At 45.3% G+C, this 23,867-nt stretch overlaps 1 protein-coding gene across 1 annotated transcript in view; it reads left to right on the top strand.

Moving 5' to 3' along the window:
- VWA2 (von Willebrand factor A domain containing 2) overlaps positions 1–15,943 on the top strand; it is a 39,417-nt gene extending 23,474 nt beyond the window's left edge. The window contains exons 6-13 of the mRNA XM_067537029.1: positions 277–410; positions 1,309–1,441; positions 3,382–3,437; positions 5,343–5,450; positions 6,574–7,155; positions 7,917–8,468; positions 13,722–13,844; positions 15,222–15,943. Of these exons, the coding sequence (XP_067393130.1) occupies positions 277–410; positions 1,309–1,441; positions 3,382–3,437; positions 5,343–5,450; positions 6,574–7,155; positions 7,917–8,468; positions 13,722–13,844; positions 15,222–15,355 (1,822 nt within the window). The 3' untranslated portion in view covers positions 15,356–15,943. The remainder of the gene's footprint in view (positions 1–276; positions 411–1,308; positions 1,442–3,381; positions 3,438–5,342; positions 5,451–6,573; positions 7,156–7,916; positions 8,469–13,721; positions 13,845–15,221) is intronic.
- Positions 15,944–23,867: the final 7,924 nt, after the last annotated feature.

The following is a 23,867-nucleotide window of genomic DNA, read 5'->3' as shown; positions in this document are numbered from 1 at the left end:
ATTTTGTGAGAGAGAGAGACGGGGCGATAGGTGAGAGAGATGGTGAGAAAAGTGCTCTGTTATTAGCATGTGTCTTTGTAAATCTCAGTGGATTTTTAAGGGAGGACACACTGTGATCCTGAGAGTTGGTGTGGGGATGTAAAGCTAAATCACTAGTAGTTCTGGGTGTTTGTTCTTTCTAACGCCCACCCAGGGAAATAGCTCTACAGCTGCAAAAGGCTGTTCCTGTTCTTTGATGCCATGAGATTGTATTCAAATCTCCTGTCCCCTGTGCAGATGGGAGGAGCTGCACATGCTGGCCAGTGAACCGACTGAGCAGCACGTGCTGTTTGCTGAACACGTCGATGACGCTGCCAACGGGCTGTACAGCACCCTCACCAGCGCTACAGTCTGCAGTGCCATCTCTCCAGGTAACTTGGAGGCCGTCCTGGTGCAGGACTTACTAATGACTGTTCCACCTTTCACTGCTGCTTGGGCACTGTCAGCTAGGCCTTTCCCTCTCAGACTTTCTCTCTGAAGCCAGCACTTCTAACGCAGCTCCCGGGTGGCATGGTCTACCCCTTCGTGAGAGGACTTCTCCTCTGTCTAGTGGAAAGAAATAGAGGCTGTCGAGAGGTTAGCATCAATCTAAAAATGACTTCAGGGCAGAGCAGCTCAAAAGCCTGAGGCCTGCTCAAACCCCAGTTCCTGTGTCTGTGAGAGAGAATGGTCCGGTGATCAGGGCACTCACCTAGGTCTTAGGAGTCCTGGATTTGAGTTCTTGCTCTGCTACCATCTTACTGTGTGACCTTGGTCAAGTCACTTAGTCTCTCTGGATAATTTCTACTTCAAAGGGATGTTGAGGATAAATACATTGAAGGGAGTGAGGCACTCAGATATACAGTAACGGGGACATATCAAGATAGATGATGGATGAAAATCCCCTAAGAATCACGTGACAATATAAATCCCATTGCTTAATCCACTACCGGCCGGTGTTTAGTTACTGCAGTGATGAGGCTGGTATGAGAAGTTCTGTAGAACAGAAGAAGATGGGTGGACTTGGTGGTTGCAGGTGTTGTGCCAGAACAAAGCAGGCTAAAGATGCTGTGCCCAGGAATCCAGTAAAGGGCTGACCTTTCCACCAGCCCCATGTTTACTTGTTTGGGGGCTCGTCGAAAAGCTGCAATGAGCTCTCTCTGCTGGACAATGAGATAAGCTAGCGTTGCCATTGACTGAGCAATATCCCAGCTGTTTCAGCTCCCACTCCCAGACCACTTCACTTGCAGACAAATGCACCAGCTGTTTTGTGCCTGCTCTTTGTGCCAGGTTGCAAGATTGACTCTCACCCCTGTGAACGCAAGACACTGGAGACCGTGAAAGAGCTGGCTGGGAACTATGTGTGTTGGAAAGGGTCAGAGAGACAAAATATAGTGCATACATCACTCTGCCCATTTTACAGGTGAGTCCACCATCCTTCTCTCTTGAAATCAGTAGTGCACCAGAGTGAGAGCACACATACTTCCACTGTTAGGAGAACTTGGGTTTATAAGGTACTGTATAATGTACTGTACATTTATATTCCAACAGCACCTAGTGGTCCCAGCTAAGGTTGGGACAGGCTCTGTACATATATAGTAAGAGACAGTTTGTGCCCTCAAGAATTTGCTATCTAAGCAAAGGGTGGGAGGGGAAACTGAGGCACAGAGAGGCACACTGACTGGTCCAAGGTCACCCAGCAGGTCAGTGGCAGAGCAATGGATAGAACTGAGATTCCCTGAATCCCAGGCAGGTTCCCTATCCACTGGACCATCCTGCCTCATTTATGCATTTCACACAATTCCTGTTTGTGCAACACTTTCTTATATTCTACTCAATAAAGAGAGTGGATAAATCCCAGACACTCTGCTGACCCTGTACAGAATCCAGCTAGCTGTGCAAGCTTTTGCTTTCAGAGAAGTCCTTTTCTCCATGTTTAGCTGACCTGATAGTCCTGGGAGACTAGTCTGTGCTATGGAGAGGCTTCAATGGCTGTCTGAAAACAACTCCCACTCATACTGAAGCAGATATTAAGCAGATAGGTTGCAAACAAAGAGGTATATTGTGAGGTCAGTGGCAGCGAATTGCACAAGGAGATTCCCCTCATGCTGAGGTGAGGATGTATCTGAAAGATTGTGAAATTTGTCAGATCCTAAAAGAAATCAAATGCCTTCTAAAAGCTTCATTACTGTAGATTGTACAATAAGTGAAGTAATTTTAAAGTGACCTGCAAAGGAAAATGTAGGTTTGTGCTCTTTTCTTTTTTGTTTGTTTATATGATGTATAAAGACAGCCTGAATGAGGGGAGGAATTGTTGGTGTTTTTCCCCTGCCTTATTTTTCATACTAGAAATTCAGGTTTTTGTCTACCCTGGAAAACATTGGGAAACTAGTAAGATTATGACATCAGATACCAAGGAAGTGAAACTTGACTAATTGAGCTGGGAATCTTTTTTTATTCAGGCTGTTTGAAATCTAAGACTTTTTTTAACTCAAATGTCTAACAAATTACTGGAAGGAAAGCTCTGTTAAATGTGGAGCATCCTTTCCACTTCAATTAAGGGCTGAGAAATGCCACACTACACTTCTCTAAGACCCCAATGAGTCCTCCAGTGAAACTCGAGAAGACTAAACTTGACACGCATACTTCTAAGGTATAGAAAAAAAAAATGGGGAGTCAATCCACTTTTTAAAAGAAAACTTTCCTACCCTCTTGCATGTTATAAACAAGCAAAAAAGGACACAAACCTAATTTATTTTTCCCTTCCAGCTCACCTTTAAGATAAGAGAAATGATTTCAATAAGATGATCAATGACCATTCACTCCTTGATCTCATGGGGAGGGATTCTTGGGGGTCAAAAATTGCTTCCCAGTACAACCCATGCTCTCATATTAACCGTTAAAGTTAGAGATGGTTGGAAACCAGAGTTTGCATTTCATGGGAAATTGCAACATTTCAAAATTTGTTTTTATTCAGATTCCGAACAAAAAGTTGATATTTCCTACAGAATGAATCCTTGTTCTACCACAAGAAATATTTTTTTTTGAATTCCAAAATATGTCAGTTCAAAACCATCAAAACATTTTGGTATTTTAAAATATTATAATATAAAATAGTTAATAGTCTAAACAAAGTAAACCAAAATGATAGTCTAAATAATTCATTACAACTTTTTCACATGAAATGTTGTCAAAAATCGACCTGTTCCTGCAAAATGTTTCAATTTTGACTGAACTGCATTTCCTGAGGGAAAACTGATTTGTCAGAAATTTTGACTAATGGTCAGACTTGCAAATGCCTTTTCATCTTTAAATGTGTGGTCAGTCCAATTTCATATTTTTTAATCCATCTTTCTGTTTTAGTTGGAAAAGAGTCTTGGTAAAACACCCAGCGAGATGCTACCGAACTACATGCCCAGGTAGGACTTCATCTTTCTGAAATCTTGTTTACAGACTAAGGGGAAAAAAAAGTGAACTAAATTCAAGTGATTATTTTTTAACCACATTCAGTTCCTCAGCCAGAGTCAGAAGACCAGGGATCTTAATGGGTTTTAGTGAGGAATTGACCCTTTACCAGTCTTTCATTAACCACTAAAGAAAATCCTGAGACTGCTTGTTTCTCTCGTTCTTGACCATGAAATCGTTCTGCTGGCTTAAACCAGTTACCTTTCAGTCTCTTCTTTCACTCATGGAGGATCTGTCTCACCTTTAATTAATCTGAAATTCTTCACCTTCTGGTTTGCTGATAGAATCACACCATTCCCAAATTAGCATTGTCATCACTGCAGGAGCCAGCAAGAAATAGCATCCAAGTACAGCAGAACCTCAGAATTACCGGTCAACCACACACCTCATTTGGAACTGGAAGGATACAATCAAGCAGCAGCAGAGACACGCACACACAAAAAGCAAATACAGTCCAGTGCTGTGTTAAATATAAACTACTAAAAAAAACAAAGGGGAAGCAGCATTTTTCTTCTGCATAGTAGTTTCAAAGCTGTATTAAGTCGATGTTCAGTTGTAAGCTTTTGAATGAACAACCATAATGTTTTGTTCAGAGTTACGAACAAGCTCTGTTCATGGGGTGTTTGTAACTCTGAGATTCTACTGTACTGCATTAGTTTGGGGATTGCATTGCTACCACTTTCTGCCCAAAACTGTAGTTGAGTAAGATGCCTGCAACCGTTTAATTTGGAACCATCAGTATCATTAATTTAAGCGGGAGCCTGACATTTAGTAGTTGTAATTTGGTTTTGTGGTTGTGTAGAAATAGCTAATCTCGTTGATTTACCAAGATGACAGACCACCCAGTGGTTCAAATCCTGGAATGGTCTGATTGCTTTGTTTTCCTTGAATGCCCTTTGAAAATACATCCACATCATCCAAGCTCCATGTTTAAGCCCACTGATTTGGAGAGGAAATGAAGATTCCTTGAGCTACCAAAATTTGTATGTGCAATGGCAGTAAACGCTGACAGAAAGGGTAGGATTTGAAAATGAAAAGGATAGCTCGAGAACTGTTCTCCTTATACTGTCAGTGTATGGTGTCACAATGGTATGCCAGGGGGATACTTCATAAATACAGCCCAGGAGATGAAGCATTCAGTGGCAGAGTGTTTTGGATTGCTTGCATTCACTATTTGTCGCCGTAGCCTTTCAGCCGAAAGTGTTATGAGCTACAGAATCATAAGTGCTGAATATGCACCATATGGTCCAAAAGGAATCTGAATAGAATGAGCCAGATTCTAATCTCTTCTCCGCTAGTGTAAATCTGGAGGAACGGCACTGATTTCAATAGAATTACTTCAGATTCACACCACTGTATCTCCAGTGGAGTTACTCCAGCATTTCCTAGATGTAAGTGAGTTCACTCCACAGCACTTCAAGTGCAAGGTGGCAAACCACACTTAGGAATGGACAGCATTGCAGAGCCGACACTGAATTGTAACGTGGTTTTACAAAACAGCATTTACAAAGGGCAGGCTTTTTTAAGCAGTTGGATCTGCTCGTGTTCATTCCAACGTAAGTAGGTTCAATTTAAGAAATTACTGAGTTCTGCTAATGGGGTCTATCTTTGTACATCTTTCACGCTGTCTAGCAAATCTACACAGACATCACACCTTGCTTCACTGTGTGTTACTTGAGTGGAGAAAATGCCCCTTGAGACCTTTCTGCAAACGAGGGAAAAATTACCTTCCAAATGATCTAGAGCCCTTCTGACATATGCTCAAAACACTTACAGCAAATCTACGGTGTAGTGTGACTGTGTTTTCTCTCTGGGCCCAGTCCAGGCTCTTGCCTTCTCCTTATCTGGTACCTTTACAGATCCCTGCGATTCCCAGCCTTGTCACAATGGAGGCACGTGCGTTCCAGAGGGATTAGAAAGATACCACTGTGTGTGTCCTGTTGGATTTGGAGGAGATGCCAGCTGCGGTATGTGGTGCCTACGTCATCTCCACCGGTGTGGTGTCAGCTCTTGGATCTGTTGATTGGGACCATCCGTCTGCAGCCCGTTTTCCTGTAACGGGCGTGGTGTATAATTATAATGCAGTTTGTTGGATGGGGCTGGGGCTAACCACTGCCTTTTAAACCCTGCTCCACAAACTGAGTTTGTTTTCCCATCCTGTGAGATGGGGCTGTAGGGATGTCAGTGACTGGGACTTGCTGCCAACAGGTGCCGACTGAGGACATTCAGCTTTATCTGCTTCTCCAAGGGAGGATCCTACCTGGTCACTCCTCAGGGACCTTGTAGCTGCAGAAGGCACCAAGAAAGAAGACCCCCAGGGTGCCAATTGAGATATTCCAGGGGGCAGGAGAGGCTCATTCTGGTCCCTGCCCCTCCCTCCCCATAAAGGACCCTGTTCTGGTCCCTGCTTGTATCTTCCTCTCCTTCCCCCTGGCAGGGGACCCCGTCGGCCAGGGAGTGTCCCCTGGCTCTTAGCCACACAGTGCAAGAGTCACTGCCACTAGGAGTTGGATTTCAGTGGGCTCTCCTGCACGCGGCCCTATGGGAACAGACTCCCCGTGTGCTAGGTCACAACACCATGGGCCAGGCCACCCTCTATCGGTCCGGAGGGGCAGCTTGGTCAAACGTCAATGGCGTTGCGACCATGCGGCCTGAATGGTGCGCTGCGCTGCGCCCGCAGCACCTGTGTGGGTTTAGTACCGGGCCACTGCTTAGAAGTGGTCTGGCCATGCTGCGCCCCTGAACTTTGCCTGTGGAGCTTAGATCAAGTGCAAAAACCTGGGGGGGAGGAGGTGTATCAAAAGATGCCTGAACCACTCTGGACCACTTCCTACAATGTATTCCCCAGCCCCTTCCGTGGCATCCCACTTGTGGCATCCCACCAAAGCGAATGGCATCCCGAGGGGTGGTTCTCGTGTTGTACAAAACATGTTGCCCGACAAATGGTTTTGTTTTCTTGACAGCGAGGCTGGTGTGCATTCTCTCTCCTGCAGATCACAGGGGTTGTAGGAGGCCCACATGATATGCTTGGGGATCAAGTGTGCTTTATTTCTTGCACTGCATGCAGTTACTCACTTCCCTTGCTTTCAGCACCGAAGCTGAGTCTGGAGTGCAGCGTGGATCTCCTTTTCCTGATGGACAGCTCCTCTGGTACCGCCTTGGAGGGATTTCTGCGTTACAAGGCCTTCCTGAAGAGGTTCATTCAGGCAGCGTTGAGCAAAGGCTCCCCAGCGAACATTGGAGTGGCCCAGTACAGCAATGATGTCCAGATCCCGATCAAAGTGGGCGAGTACAAGGATGTGTTCCATCTTGTGAAGAGTATTGACGCCATGCATTTCATTGGAGGGGGAACCTTAACCGGCAAAGCCCTTCGGTATGTTACGCAGCATGGATTTAAGAGCACTCCAGCATTTGCGGACGTTCACGACGATCTCCCACGTGTGGTTGTCTTGCTCACTAATGCGGGCTCCCAGGATCCTGTGGTAGAAGCAGCTAAATATGCCAGGGGCAGAGGGCTCTTCCTGATCGGCGCGGGCAGCGAGTTCTTGAGAGCAGAGCTGGACGGCATGACGGGGAATCCCAAGCGGACAATTGTCTATTCCAGCCCCCAGGATCTGTTCAACAGGATCCCTGAGCTGCAGGAAAAAATCTGCAGCATAGACAATCATCAAGGTAAGGCTTGGCTATCGACCGTAGGGCACTGAGAGCGTCACTGTTCGAGGGAGTTCAAGATTTAAGGAACAGGAGAGTTAAAAGCATGAATTTCTGTTCCCCAAACCACAGTGGCCCAGAATCCAGGGAGACTGATCCAGAACCCTGGACACTTATCTGCAGAGCACTCCCCATCCCTGGAGAGCTAGCTTGTGTCAGCGGCTAGAGAGGCTGTCCATTTCAGATGGCAACATTTGATATCTTCCATTGTTGTTCTGCAAGCAATGTTGATAAGTGGCTGATAAGGAATGTACAAATGAATGAATGCGGCCTTCACGTCTGGTCATATGCATGTCTCTCATTAATAGGTGGAATCCCCATGACCTTGGTCACCTCACTTTCTCTTAAATGAAGGGCCAAATCCTGAAATCCTCACAGAATTCCTACTTGCAACAGTGAGGTTTGCCAGGATGAAAGGCTAGAGGATTTCGCTCAAAGCAGTGTAACACGTGAAAAAAAACGAGAACTATAACCTAATGCAGTGGTGTGTGTGTTGATTGTATAGCTGGGGGTTATCTTCTCTAGCTGCTCGTTACGATGGGGCGGTAAATTTCTATAGTAATGAATTTCAAATTGCAATCTGCCGTTCCACATTATGCTGCAGCTCGTTACCACTCAGTAACGACGTGTTTGCCTAGAGCAGAACCTGGCAACTCCTTGGCTCTGCTCGGTCAGTAACGACTATACTCTGAAAGGGTTAACGTTTGCTGTCTGCTTTACAGGCTGCCAATCCCAGTCTCTGGATCTGGTTTTTGCCTTGGATGCCTCGGCTGGAGTTGGCAGGGAGAACTTTCGATGGCTGAGGAACTTCGTCAGTAGCAGCTCGCTGCAGTTCAGCATCAATCGGGACGTCACCCAGATAGGCCTCGTGGTCTATGGCAGCAGGGCCCGCACCGCATTTGCTCTGGATGCGCACGTCACCAGCTCAGCTCTCCTCCAGGCCATCAACCAAGCGCCTTTCCTTGGCGGCTCGGCCTCTACGGGCAGAGCCTTGCTGCATGTTCATGATGATGTCATGACTGTTCAAAAAGGGGCCAGGCCTGGGGTGAGCAAGGCTGTGGTTGTGATCACAGAAGGCAGCGGCACCGAGGACACAATAGTTCCCGCGCAGCAGCTGCGAAGCAATGGCGTGTCGGTGTTTGTCGTTGGGATTGGGTCTGTGCGGAGGGACACGCTGCTGAGGATTGCTGGTTCTCCCAACTACCTGATACACGTTTCGTCTTATGAGGATCTACGCAATTACAAAGACTTTATCACTGAAAGAATATGTGAAGGTGAGGATGGTTTTTGACTTCCCATTCTCAGGTCGTAAGGTGCAGCCAGTGGCTGCACCCAGAAACCAGCTGTTAGCAGCCTTATAAAACAGAGAGATACAAGGATCTCGCTCAGCCTCAGTCCCGTCCATTAGGTTTGGTTTGGCTAGTTTGCCAGTCGTGGTTACCTATTGTAATCCTGTCTGGGTTAAATCAGCTTCTCTCTGTGTATTGGAGGCACAAGAATGTTTAAATCTAGCTTTAAGTGTGTACCTATTCAAGGCATCCAATGCAGTGTTCTTACAGGGGGCACAAAGACGGTGAATGTTTCAAAGCAGCTGGTGTCGAGTTCCTTATGGGCCCCGGGGAAGGTTCCAGCGCCTGATTGTGCGAGTCCTCTCTCCCAGCAGGCTTTGGCCAGGTTTGGATCCAGATCTGAAACTTGTGGCTCAGTCCCGTCATTTCCTTCCTTTTGTCTCCTGTTCCCTTGCTGCTTGTGACTGACTTGCTTGCCCCTGTAGTTACTGGCCACTGATCAACCATGGCAGCTTTAGGTCGGGCGTTTAGGTGGGGCCGCTGCAACTTGCCTTTGTTGCAAATGGTTTCCGTTATGCTGGGTGCTTCTTGCTAGTGCTCTCCATGTTCTGCTATAGCTGCTTGGTGAAGTGCTGCTGTCTAAGGGATCGTGTGCAGATACCCTGGGGTGCTGGAGACGGTGGCCCACAAAGAAGGGGCTGTTCCATTAAATGCACGGCCCCCATAAGCACATAGACCTGACATGGACATAAATGTATTTTCCTCTGATATTTTTTTTCCTCCTTATTTTTCTGAACAGGTCAATGCCCCAGATAGTCAGTGGTAAAGACCCCATTGCTAACTATGGAAGGATGTCCTCTTCTGATCAAAGGAAAGGGGAATAAAGGAATGACTGTCTGGGTTGGTTTTTAAAAAGCTGTTTCTTTGTGTTTTCTTGTGAGATGTACAGGATAATGACACAGGTGGATCTGTTTAGAGGCACTTGTATTAAGTGGGAAGAATTCAGGTGATTACTGTAATTTAGTTCTAAGAACATGCGTAGATACTTGATGGTTACACACGTGCGTAGTGCAATAGGTTCAGTGCTTTGCTACCCAGGCAGGCAGCCCCATTGTGTTGATTTAGGCATATATTTATACAAGATTTTTATCTGCATGCCACTGATAGTGAAGCTTTGCCAGTACAAGCCAATCCAGTGCTTTGAGAGCTGAAGATATATTTATCACAATGTGAATAAACAATGGACAAATAATGGCGATTAGCTAGGATGGATAATCATGAGTTTAGGGCAAAAGATCTGGGCTCAGTTACCAGCTCTGCCTCAGATTTCCAGTGTGATCTTGTCAAATTACCGTGTCTCCCTCTCTCTGCCTTAGTTTACGGTCTATAAAAATGCGACTCATCCTTCTGTAAAGGGATGTTATGGCCATCAAGCCTTGAAAACTTGGGAAGTGGTCAGTTACTACCAGGGATGGGGCCCATATAACTGCCTAGCCAAGTACATAGAATAACACTTCTACATAGAGTAACTGCTTTAAAGGTCAATAGATGGGAAATGGTTATATTTGGTAATTGCATTGCAGGAAGGACTGAAGAATCTTTTTAAAGCACTGCCTTGGCTAAGAGAGATGGCAGATGGGCTAATGATTTATGAGCAGATAAAGTCGAGATGAAATGGGATTAAACTCCACTTGGAAGGCGGTGAGGCTGAAGTGATTATAGATGGTCAGAAAATGGTACAGAAAATTCTGTAATTGTCTGAAAGCATCCAAGGTCAAAAGAGTCCCCGCTGATCCATGTTTCATCTTCAAAGATGCACTTGCCTATATCCAAGGTGGGAGAGAGAGAAAGCTCAAGAGCTGGCTCATCAGAAAGTGATCATGTGTGGGCTGCGAAGATATAAAAACCAGCTTCTCTTGGAAGGGTCAGTGCATTCTGTTTACAAAGCCGGGTTCTTAGGAATGTGTTGCTGGCTTTAAACTGATGTAGGTTAAATGCTTATTAATGCTTTGAGGGAAGGAAAAAAAGTACTATCAAATCCTCCCCAGCTTTCTGTGGGGAAGAGAAGGGAATGCGATGATGCAGAGGGAAATTCTTATGCTGGGTGGGGGCATGGCAGATTGAGGAAGCTGTGATCAGCTTTATAGTGAATCATTAGTGTGTTGGGGTAGGTGGGGTGGAAGCAGATTGCAAAAGATGTTTGGGGTCCCTGCTGCAAAAGAAGGGATCTCTTTCTCTTCTGTGTCCTGAGTGTTTCTATTGCTTTCCTGACCTTCAGGGTCAGTTTTTTACTTCGGTGGGAGTTTGCCTAACTAAGGACCTCCAAGTTTGACCCAGAATATAGGTGTCTTATTGAGAGACTGCAGGCCCTAAGACGAAAGGATGCCCAACAAGACAAGCGAATCATGTGTCCCCCACTGAAGAAATGGAATGGCTTAAGTTCCTAAGAGAAAAATGATGTTTACTTGAATTGGCTGGTATGTGGTGAAACAATTGGTGCTCAGGGCCTGGCTAATTTTCTGTTTGCACATGAGAGCAAACTTCTGGGCATTCCTACCATTAAAACTACATCCTGTGGACTGAGACAACATGACAACCCTCTCAGTCACAACCTGCAAATTCCTCCCTGCCTAGAGTCTGGGATGTTTACACTTTACGGCCTGTAAAAGTGCAGCCTTAAAGACCTATTCAGCAGCTCCCTCTATTCACTCAGTTGTCCTTTAAAGAAAAGAGACTGGGAACGCAGGTAATTCCTCAGGAATTCTCAGCAGTTTGCACAACAGGAGAGAGTGGACTTTGCCTGTGGGTATGCAATATAGTTGTAGCCCTCTTGGTCCTTATTGGAATGACAAGGTGGGTGAGGTAACATCTCTCACCTCACCAGCTGTTGGTCCAATAAAAGTTATTACCTCACCCACCTTGTCTCTTTGTTTTGTGGATGGCAGTCCAAGTACAGGGTGCCCTTAAAGTTCCCCTTCTGTAGAAGTGCTTAATGTTGGGGCATACAAAGAAATATCCACAGGGTGAGCACTGGGTCAGTGGGGTTACGCTGCTAGGGCATAGCATTTTACTAGAAACAAGGAAGAATCTTGACACCTCTGTGCAGTTTTGATAGTAGTTGATGTGCAGTAGAGAAATATGTATTATCCCATGTTCAAAGAGGGCCGATAAAGTCTGTGCGTGAAGTAAATTCCACGTAAGTGCTCAGAAATTTTGCTCAAGTGTTGCATAGGCCTTGGCTGAAAAGGAGAAGGTGCCGAGTCAGTGATTACAGAGCAGGAACACAGCATTTCCTGACGCTGAATTGCAGCTGTTGTTCGCCTGTGCTGGTAATTGTTTGTAGTGCCCAGACTGGGAACAAGGGCAGTGTAACAGACAAAGCCTATCATTTCGACTTCTGCTTAAAGCCTGAGACATAATAACAGAACCGGAGGCCGTGTGATGATTGCAGAGGCAGGAAAATCATGGGTTCTGATGATAAAAGTATGTGAAATGCAGGTTGGATCAAAGACTAATGTTTTCAGGACACTCTTTGACACCCCTTCCTCCACCCCTATTCCTTGGCCCCAGCTTGGACAAATAGAGCAGCTCAGTGAATTGCTTCAGTGTAAAACCTAAATACTGGTCACAGTTCATGGACTTTGGTAGTGGAATCCTGATATTAATCTTCTGCTAAAGGATGAGCCGCTGATGGTTGGCTGGACAGTAGAAATCCACCTGACATGCCTGTTATAATGCATACTTTGTCTGGTTATGGACTTGTGTACGGTAACAATCCACAGCTGTTAAGGAACGTCACTGTGGCCTTTTGGAATTTCCTAATGAGAGTGGGGATTGAACGCAGGATTTTTCTGCTTCAGAAGCTAAGCCTTTCATCTTAAAGGAGAATCTCCGGTGGCGGCGAGTGATGTAGTTATTATTTATTATTATGATGCCCAAGCGCCAACCAAGAATTGTGCCCCATTGTGCTAGGCACTGTACAAACAGAGTTAGTCGAGGATCCTTGCCCTAAAGAGCTTACAGTCTAAATAAAGACTACAAATGCAGGGTGAGGGACAGGGTGCTATGCCATGTGGATGAGTAGTTCTTATTCTATCCCATAGAGGGCGACCACATGCACATGCAATAACCGGTACATTGCAGTATTTTGCATTACCTCCTACTTTCCATGGAGAGCGCATGAATGTGATCCCAGGTTGCTCTGACAGATAACTATTTAGACACAATCATGATAGAAAAAAATCATTCAAATGAGCCTCTTTTTAGGATCGAGGACCTGATTTTTATGTTCTTTACCAGGCACCCACGCTATGAGAGAACAAAAGTGAAGTGGTTAGAACACCCAAATTCTAAGCCACTTCATTGTTTAGCTGAGGAATTTCAAATGCTTTCAGACACTGTTGCAGAATTGCCAGTTATGGTACAAGAAGATTCTTCTAAGATGCTGCTGTTTAACCGTCTGTATTTACAGCAAAATGGCATGAAACGTTCTGTGTCTTGCTGACCGAGATAGCCTGCTATATTAGCAGAGCTGGTGCATTTCTCTCTCTCGCTCTTGCTCATGCACTTTCCTCCTTGAAATCCCTCTTAAAAATCCATTTCTTCAGAAATCTTTCCAACCTTGTTTTCCACCAATCATCTCTTCCCCCCTAACTCCCCCCCCCCTTTTTTGTTGTTGTTTAAATCTAAGCTGCTAGCCTGTGTCTTGTCTGGTCTCTGCCAGGTTCTGCACACAAGCTCTGGGGTTTGTTCCAGCAGAGCTGACTGCAGGACATTGTAAGCTGTTTGGGACAGGAACCACGTCTTACTCCATTGTGTGGGATGTCTGGATCTCGGGGTTCGTTTGGTCCTGTATTCAATACACATTTATGATAGAGTTTTAAAACATTCTTCTGTTTTCCCCCATGATATGTTACCTGTTAGGGGCCCTCTGACTTAGTGGGAACCATGCGAGGCTCTTAAACAAAGTAAAGTAAATCATCTTCCCTGACCTTTTCTAGACTTTAACTGATGGTGTTTTGCTGTTACACTGGACACACAGCAACACAAATGGCTTGGCTCCCTGCCAGTCAAGTATTTTATTTCCCTCTACATCTTCCTGTAAATCTACATGACTTTCTCTGCTATGGTAACGTTTGCTGTCATGCCAGCATGCTCGTGATGGATGCGGGTATGAGCGGTTAATCTTCTGTAATATGCCAGAGCCTGCCATTCTGTTTGTGTTTTTGTCTGTTACAGAGGCTAAACGCCCGGTGAACCTGTGCAAACCTAACCCGTGCATGAACGCGGGAATGTGCGTGCTCAGGAACGGAAGCTACCGGTGTGACTGCCGCGGCTGGGAAGGACCGCACTGTGAAAGCAGTAAGGCTCGCTGAACAGTAACCAGTCAGTGAATTGCAGATGGCAGTGCAGGTTGAGGCTTACACTTTTCCAAGGGGTAAGAGCTCAGGGGTAGGACAGGAGTCTCAGCTTCATGATCAGGAGCAATGGTTCCCACTCCTATTTACATCAGAACCGCTTGTAACGGAGCGGCAGATATCCCAGGGGTCCCCAAACTTTCAGCTGCGAGGGCCACACCACTCAGTCTTGCTCTTACGGTGGGTCGGGTCGGAGTGGCAGGGCCCATGTCATGTAGGAGAGGGGCCGGGAGGGGGGAGCTGCTGCGTGGCGCTGCTTGGGGCCGCTCCTGGCCAGGGTGCTGGGCCCATGTCACGTGGGAGAGGGGCGGGGAGAAGGGGCAGGGCTGGGAATGGAGAGCGGCTGCCGCACGGTGCTGCTTGGGGCCGGGAGTGGTGTGGTGCTGGCCAGGGTGCGCTAAGCCCACATGGGAGAGGGGGGCTGGGAGCGGAGCACGGGGCCCACTTGGGAGAGGGGCGGGGCCGGGAGGGTGGAGCGAGCTGGTCAAAATGTGTTGATGGGCCGGATGCGGCCCGTGGGCCATAGTTTGGGGACCTCTGCTGTAGCCACTTCCGGGTCTCGCCTTGTCACGCCATGACGGCACGAGTGACTCTCTCTTCCTTTCTTTTCTCTCTTTCCACTGTTTGCTTTGCCTTCAGTCCATGGGGGGGCGGCGGCAGAGATGGCAGCGGTTGGGTTTTTTCCCCTTCTCAACTCATCCAAAGGCTCCACCTATGACTTGGGGAGGAGGGGATTGGTTGGTGGTGTCTGCTGACAGCTGTCCGCTGACAGTCCGTTCCACAATGAGATCTGGAGCTTGGGCCCCATGGGGCTGTGCCTGGGTATGCCCACTACACCCCCACCTGCGTTAGAGGGGAAACCAACCTCTTTCCAGGACCTGTGCACCATTTTACCCATAGCCAAGGGAGTGTTCGCTGTGATACGGAACAGAGTGGACTCTGAAGCTTCTCCTACCCTCCCTCTTACCTGCTTCATGTCCCGTTTCCATAGACTAATCTGGGATCCACTTCTCAATACTGGGAACCAGTGGATTTGAAGCTAACGCTAAGATTATCTGCAGGGGATCACCTCAGCAAGGGCCAGAGGGGTGGTAGTTAGTGCTTTTGGGGAAGCAGAGACTCTGCCCTTTTGGCTGCACTGTAGTCTTCTGCTAATGTGCAGATGCAGATGCTACCACTACATTACATGCCTGTTGCAATTGCATCTAAATTGCATTGTCTAGAATGTACTTTATATGTACAAAGAATTGAATGCCGATTTTGTATTGGGGAAACGTTATTCTTTCTTTCATCATTCATTTACTTATTTTTATTGTAACAGGAATTTTAAGGGGAAATTCTTCAAGATCACCAGTCCCTCCCACAAACTTTCATATGCAACAAAATCCAAGTGGTTTGCGGCATTTTAACAGAGCTCTCCGACATGCAAAAAGGCATGCTCAGTCAGGACGCTGAGTTGGACAGTTTCATTGCTCAGTTCTCCCTTCAGTAATGTTTGCTTTCAGTCATTAATATACAAGAATCTGGCAAGCGACCCCCATGTATTTCAATGAATGATTTAGTCTGGCACAGAGACTGAAGTGATGTCTCTCCAAGTTCACACCGGACACCAGCTGGGCTTATCAGTAGTCAAGATTTTATTTTTCTTTTGTAATAAGTAAATATTTTGTGTGTTTAAATATTTATTATTGACAGTTTGCTTTTCCACTCCAATGTTCAAGTACGTGGTTTGAAAAAATATCTTTGAGTTGGCAGCAGACTGTTAGAGAGAGCTGGGGTAATTTTGGGATTCAGGCAGTAAGGGGTTAACCTAAATAATGTATCAGTAAAAGGAACTATATAAAGTGCAAATTTTGAAGTGAAAGTAATTAGCCATTGAAATAATTGACCAGTGTGGAGGTGTCTCTGTCACTTGAACTCTGTAAATCAAGATTGGATGCTTTTCTAAAAGAGATTCTCTAGCTCAACTGGAAGTTATGATCTAGATGGAGAAATTAAGATGTGCAATTCTATGGCCTGTGTTATAGAGGAGATCAGACACGGGTCCCTTCGGGCTTAAAAATCTCTGACTCTTTATCCAATAGCTAAACAAAGAACTGGGCCCTGAGCTTCAGTAAATCCGTTCAGCTCTGTTGGTCTGGCTGTAATTTACATGCACTATTTACCAACCCCAGTTAATATTCCAAGAGTTCAAGTCACTGGAATGAATTATTGGCTAAACAGAGGAAGACAAATGAAAGGGAGAGCTAGGGATGATCTTTGTTATGCTTCACTGGTTTTTCTATGCCTAATGCGGGGTGTTACATTGCTTAGCTCTTTTCTTTGTTTATTTTAGTGTCTGAGTGATATGGTTTGGCTTTAATGGGCATTTTTATTAGTTGCATTTTTTTTTTTTTGTTAGGAGGGGCCTTAATGTGAAAAAATTGTAGTAAGCGTGTCTAATACGTCTCACAACTCTAAAACGGAGCCACAGTAGTTAATACATATGTTGCTATATTTAATAGGTTCTATTTTAGTCCTAGAGATCAGATTAGTTTACTGTATAAACCTCACAGTAGGTGCTTGCTGAAAAATGATTTGTTTAAAACCTACGGATGAGTAGTACAAACATTGCAGCAGTGGGGAGGACAGACTCTGGCCTAAGTTAAGGACTGCTTTGGATCTGGTGTGCTAAGCAGCTCAGTCTACTGAATTGTATTTCATGTAAATTACACCATTTGGGTCTGGGTCCTGCAGGACTTAGGCATGCAAAACTGTCACTAGGACAGCTGGGGTTTTGTCTGAGTCATCTACACAACAGCTACAACCTTGTAAGGGTTCCATAGCAGGTTACAAACGTGTTTGTATACAACCAGTTGTATAAACTGCACCTTACTATGTTGTGTAACCTGGCTGCTGTGTTGGTTTTAATAATAGCTTCTGCCTCCATTAGCTGCCTTTTGCAAACTGTTTGCCCCTCTTCTTCTATCCTCTCAGCCGTTCACCTATCTCACTCCTTCCTTCTTTGCCCCTCTTTAGTCACTGGTTTGGCTCCATCCTTTTCTCTCTCATTCCTTCTTGCTTGCTTCTCCAGGCCAAGCCCGGCCTCCTGTCTGAGTGCTGTGAATGCTCGTTCCATGGCTTTACCAGGCAGCGCTTTCCTCCCTTTCAAGTCTGCGGGGGTGGTCTCTGTAAAACCGGACCTCCTGGGAATGCTGAAATATCGCCGTGATGAGCAGGAGTAAGAACCGAAATAGGCAGCACTTACCGGTTTTCAGCTGATCGTTCTTCACCTAGCCGTCGCAGCAGCATTACATGTGGCAGGAGAGGCTGGGCCGTGACTTTGATAGGAGCTGCACATGCACCTCCAAAGAACAGAATCTGGCTCTATGCCAGGACCATTCAGAGGGTGTCACTCAATGGATCACCAGGTCAGTTCACCCATGAAGCTGTTAAACTTACACTGTTGCTCTCCTGGGGCGATTTAACTGCTATATTGTGATGTTCTTAACTGCTTGTCGCATGGAGTCCATCACCCTGGAAGAGAGTGAAAGCAGAAACTCCAATTCTGCTGTGGACACAGCAGTGCCAGAAAGATTAACTGTATTCATGGTAATAGCATCTATTGTTCCAAAGAGAAGACACCCCCCTTCATCTAAGTGACTTTTACTAGTAATACAGACGTACACAGATTATTTCACAGGATCAAGGTCTAAAGGACAATGGTCTGAACCACTCATGGAGATTAAAGCTAGCCCTGAAACAGCAGCAACGCTTTCTTATACCTTATGCTGGAAATCATTGTATAATAAAGGAGAATTTTCACTTTGTTTCTGCTCAGACTTCAGTAGTTATCCTTCAGCGTCTAACCTGAGGCAAGATGAAATAGAAGTGCCATTGGTGGGCTGACATTTGAAGGGGAAAGGGACCCTAACCCTTTACCATCCTTTATTCCTGGCATGGCTGCTGCTTCTGTTGTTGCCTCTGCTGTAAAAGTGGCCGTGGTTTCTATTATGGAACGAATGGGCTGCGTCGGTTTCACAACTACACTCCAAAGACACGGTTTGTATCTTACAGTGTAGAAATGTCTTGGGAGCTGGTTCCACTTCCCACAAAATCCCGCTCTGAAAATATTCTCCATCTTCTTGCACTCCCTGTATTGCGTGTGGTGCTAGAGAGACCATACTGTGATCCCTTGCTGTCCTGTTTCCCTGTATTATTTACAGCACTGCATTTTCTCCTATATATTTTGTCTAACAGCTGTACTGGGCAAACGCTCTGCTGCACTTTCACTGTCTCTTGGCAGCTTAGCTTTAACACAGCGTTGGCTCGTCTTCCGTTAGCTTTCATACAGCATACGGCGGGAGTAATTGCAGTGTGCTTTATTAGCAGTTTAAAGGAATTTACAGTATTTTCCACATATGTATGTTCATACAGGGACAATTTGTATAGCTCTAATGAGTCCTTAAGCTTGATTATACATCTATGTCGTATGATTGTAACCTCTGTATGTGTGTGTGTGTATATATATTTTATTTTAATACAGTGCTAATATGAGCATGTCTGAAGATCACGAGTTTTACTGGGGTAAGGCTGAGTGTGACGAAGAGGCTTAGGAAAACCTGGGATTGTGCCCCAATGAATTTGCTTTATTTAAAATATGGACGGGCAGACTAGTCTGGATAAAATCACACACTCTGATCTCTTTGGTGCATTTTGTTGTTGTAGGTACGTATGGTGTCTAGTGGAATTAGGGCCTGGATCTGTGACTGGTGCTCCACAGCGCAGAGAATGGTGCTATGCAGATGGTGGGCCTTAGGTTGAGCTTTTCAAAGGAGCTATGGGGAGTTTGGGGGGGGGGGCAATTAAGGTGGCACAGACCATGTTAATTCTGGCATTACCTAACTCTTGAGTGCTTGGCTTTGGGTCCTTAAAAATATGCTTTTGAGTATTAGTTTTGATGTGTAACGTGTATAGAATACGGCATAAAACCAACAGCCCTGTAGAAGTATGCAAATGGAGTGTTCCATGCCTCGTCAGCTTTCTCGGTTGGTGGAAGGTGACGTTCCCAGACAGCTAAGAGGAACAGTGCTGGAAAAGACAGGCTGATAATGGAGATGAAGCACTGTCGCCTACTGGATAGAGCAATGACCAGGGACTCAGGAGACCTGGGTTCTATTTGGGGGGGGGGGTGAAAAACAAACGTTTTTTCTAGAGAGGAAAATGCCAGTTTTTTTGCGGGTGTTAATTGGAAGTTTGGGAACTAACTAATGGGAAACAGGAATTATTCTCTCACCAGAGGATGTTCTCTTCAGATGGCCATGTGTCATGTGTTGCTTTCAGTGGCAGAGCCCTGTTCACACATCATAACTTGGCATGTAAGTGCCATCTATTTAATCCTCTTTAGCTTTATTTCCCCTGACTCTCCTTTTAAAACAAGTAAAATCTTGCCCTTTTATAACTACTGAATCTGAGCTTGTATTTTCAGTTACAGTGCTAGGCGCTTCTGTCTTGAACACCTCCACTGCTTCCTCAGAAGACGTGAAAAAGTAGCCGTTTCCTTGTCTTTTTTCTGGTTTACTGTTTGCTTTCATGTCATAAAATGTTAGCCCTTTGCAGTAAGATAGATGTGTTTTTGTGACCTGTAACTGGCATGAGAAGTGCAAAGACCTACTTGAGATGAGTTGTTAACCTGTAACAGACACAAATATTGTGCCAATTCTTACTAGTGCCTTAAGCCTGAGAATTTTTGCTTGGGTGAAGACTGGAGGCTTTGTCCCACACAACATAGATAGCATGTTTAAATTGAGCCTTGGATGAATAAAGCGGAGCAATTTGGTTCTTGTCCCAAACAATGTCCATAAATATTTGAGCCAAGATTTTCTAAAATGGGATCTTGAAGTTAGACTCCTAGGATCCATATATAGGCATCCGAATAAGTGGTCAGATTTTCAAACGTGCTGAGCAGACAGCTGCTCTGATTTGTTTACGTAGGACTGCTGGATGCCTCAGTAGTGAATGAAGGATTATCCAGTGCCTACAAAGCAAGAAGAGGGGATCTTAAAAGAAATCTATTAAGAAAAACCCTTGGGTTATAGCAATGGATTTTCTTCCAGAACAACTCCTGTTTGTGATTCAGCCTTTCCCAGCCCCACTGCCTTCAGTGGGTATTGGATCAGGGTCTCAATGTGCAAAGAGACATATATACACTCTATGTGCACATTGTTTCAAGCTCCTCAGAGCCAGGACTTTCTTTTACTGTATTTGCACAGTATCAGAGGCCTGATAGCTCTCTTTAGGCACCACTGAACTAACGATCCTGTATTAGGTATGGGATGCACTCAGCAGTAGCCAGCCCCTGCACATCTTGAATCTGTGAAAACTTTACCATAGATTATAATGGGAGCTGATCACACTAGCAATTCTGAAAATCCTACATGTAGTTTCTGTAGAACCCTATTAAATTCCCATAGTCTTCCACAAGGAGCACGGCTGACAAGTGGTGTATTTTATTCATATGTTTGAGAGTCATTTTCACTGGAAATGAGACTTTTGTACTAGCTGCCTGTTTGTATTGATTTTTCACTGTTGTTTCTTCGATGGACAGCCAGCACACGAATGCTGAGTTGTGTAAGTTAAAACTCCATTAGATGCTAGTAAATAACCAAGTGATCAGTAATAGAGACATCCAGTAGAACCTCAGTGTTACGAACATCTCGGGAATAGAGGCTGTTTGTCGCTCTGAAATGGTCGTAACTCTGAACAAAATGTTAGGGTGGTTCTTTCAAAAGTTTACAGCTGAACTTTGACTTAATACAGCTTTGAAACTTTACTATGCAGAATAAAAAAATGCAGCTTTCCCTTTATTGTTTAGTAATTTAACACAGTACTGTCCTCTGCTCTTTTTTTTTTTTTTTTTTGGGGGGGGGGGGGGGGGGGTCTCTGCTGCTGCATGATTGCTTACTTTGAATTCCACGTGTGTGTGTGGTTGACTGGTCAGTTTGTAACTCTGGTGTTGGTGACTTCTACTGTATCTATGCTCTCAGGCATTAACTCGATAACCTCCCACATTCCTTCAGAAAAATACTGCAATGAGCTACGCCCATCAGCTGTCCTCTGCAAATTTGATGCAAGTTATGACTCCTGAAGATGCTAGCCTGTGGGTGCCAATCCTTACTCAGCTGAGTAGTATTTAAGGGAAGACTCATATTGACATCACTGGAACTAGTTCGGAGACAGCCCAATGCTGTTCATGTGACGAATTTCTTAAAAGATCAGGCCCTTTAACTGGATTTTTGGTTGCATTCTTTGTTACCAGAATGATTCATGCTGTGCAGTTTTTTTCTTAGTTTCTGTATACCTGGGATGATTAATCAGACATTCAACACCAGGTGGAGGAGAAGGGGTCTATGCAAGGTAAGACTCACTTAGGAAGTGCAAGTGCATTTACAGTCCATAAATGATGAATGTACAGAAGCTATTCCTTCTCTCGGCCATCATTGTCGATTGGTCAACTGAATGGGAACAGGCTTGTTCGTTTGTATTGATATGTGCCTTTCTGCTGCGACGCTCTCAGAGCACTTTACAACCAATGTGGCTGAGAGATAGAGAGGCATTATAGTATTTCCATGTTATGTACTTAAAACTTGCCTACACACAGTAATTGCCCAGCTTTAACTATGCTGGTATGAATGGTGCAAATCCCTTTAGTGTGACATGTGAGATCGGTATATGCACAATTTTCTTCCATACACCCATGGGAATAAGCTATTACCAGAAGTTTAGAGGAGTAAACTATGCTGCTATAAGCCACTGTTATACCAGTCTAACTGCATTCATGCTAGGGGTTTTACTGGTAAAACTAAAAAAAAAATCACACCTCTAATGTAAATAATTTAAATCAGTACAAAAAATGTGTGTAGACCAGCAATAAGGGGGATGTTGATTTGGAGTCTCAAGGCTCATGAGAAACAACCAGTTGGGGTGAAGTTGGGATGACCTGGCCTTACCGTGGTTTTCCACGTTGTTGTTGTGATACGAAGTTGAACTTTTCAGGGAGTAAATGAAAAGATTTCATATTCACAACATGGTGACTTCTTTCTCAGATGCACCCACCAGGCTGCTTAATTAAGATAATGGGTTTTTACTTCATTTCAGAGCACAGTGAAGGCTGGGCTAAGACACATGTTTGACTCTTGGTTTTGTTTTTTTACTTCCCTTCTCAAGTGAGCCTGTTCCTATTTGTGTTGCAAGCTCTTAATGAAACTAACAGTATGTCACAACGTTGCGACCTAGTGGACAAAAGGGATGTTAGATAATTTTTTCCCTTCTGCGTGTGTAAGGCTGCACTCCCACTGAGACACACACGTTTAGTGGTCAGCTGGGGACACACAATTTCGTATCACAACCTGCCATGGATAAACCAAAAAAAAACCCCAACCCAAAACCCTATTTTTAAAAAAAAACAACCAACCAACCCCCTCACTTAACATATTCAACATTTATTTTTAAAAAAGTCTTTGAAGTGCCCCTTGATGGGTCACAGTTACGACAAAGAAAATGACATTGAATTAGGAAGTCAATGGCAAAGACACAAACATTCATTGTTTAAGATGGTGTCGCAGGTAAACCGCCTGGGTCAGGACTCACCCAGCTGGTGTATGTGGAAAGTGCTCAATGCTCTCAATCCCCTGATAAAGAGTCCAGAATAGATGGAATAGCCAGGAATAGATCTACTACCAGGAACAAACTGCAATGACGGAGCTGTTTTTCCATCTCTCTCTCTACAAAGTAACAGGAGGCTTTGCTCCACAGTATCAGGACAAGGGATTGTGGGTGGACAAAGTGTCTGTCTGGGGCTGGGCAGTATGAAATGACTGACACGTAAAAAGGCGAAGCTCTTGTGTTTATAGTCAAAGAGGGGTGGAGCGGATCTTATGGGGCAGGAAATGCATGACGGGTAGAAAATGAAAGTTTGGTGGGGCCACTACCCCACGTGTGCTTTGGGGGCGGCACTTGGATTTTTGGCCCTTCAGACTAGACCCTTGTGACTTTGTATAGGTTACTTTTAACAAGAATGAAGGTAACAAAGACCAGTGCGAGGCCCTGGCCAGGAATACAGCCTGGTTCGCCAAAGCCTCGGCTGAGCAAAGCTTGTGCTCAAGGGTTGATTTGCAAAGGCAAACCTGGCATTAGCTGCCTTTTCTGGCCTTTCAGAATCTCCCCTGACAGCTTTACTGGGGCAGGGCCTGATGCTTTCAGCCAGAGATGGTCCGGGGAACGTACTGGAGGAAAGGTAGCTAACACCCTTGTACTGCTAGTGTCCAACCCCCTGGGAGTGGCTGCCTCATGTTTTTGGAGATCTGAGCCGCCCTTCCCCCTCCCCCCCCGCCCCCCCCAACACTGTGAGGAGGGTGGAGTACAAAGTGTGCCATTGGCCTTTATTGTTTCCCTTTGTATTTAATCTCCCCCCCCCCCATCTTTTTTTTTTTTGGGGGGGGGGAAGGGAATAGAGGGTCAGTTTCAAGATGACTAGTGGGTATTACTTCTTTGAAGCTGCTTAAGCACCTTGCTAAAATATGTGGCTCCCAGGCGGCTAATACAGCAGAACCACATTTATCTGCACACACTGGGACTGGAGCCAGATCCGCTAATCAAAAAGCTGGAGAAGCGGGACAATGGGAAATCTAGGGGCCACAGGTGAGATCGCCCCCTTCTGGGCACCTGCTTGTTTGGTGGAGAGCTTGATAATGGGGGAGACGGGGTGTCTGGGGTTCTGCTGTAGTGCCTTTTCCAACCCTTGTGGGTTAATTGACCCCCTGAGGAGCTGCTGCCCATGCAGTGTTATAGACCCCAATCACACTGAGCCTTGGAGAAACACCATGGGTGAGGAAATCTGCCTGCGTCCTGTCTTAGCTTGCTTTGGCTGCTGGGCATGCAGGAGGCCATGCTCTGGAACTGACTTCAAGGCCTGACCCGAGTGCTGGAG

Source organism: Emydura macquarii, unplaced genomic scaffold, assembly GCF_026122565.2.
Source record: "Emydura macquarii macquarii isolate MOO-44397 ecotype Brisbane River unplaced genomic scaffold, CSIRO-AGI_Emac_v2 contig_3692, whole genome shotgun sequence".
NCBI lineage: Eukaryota > Metazoa > Chordata > Testudines > Chelidae > Emydura > Emydura macquarii.
This window is presented reverse-complemented; position numbering and strand designations above follow the sequence as displayed.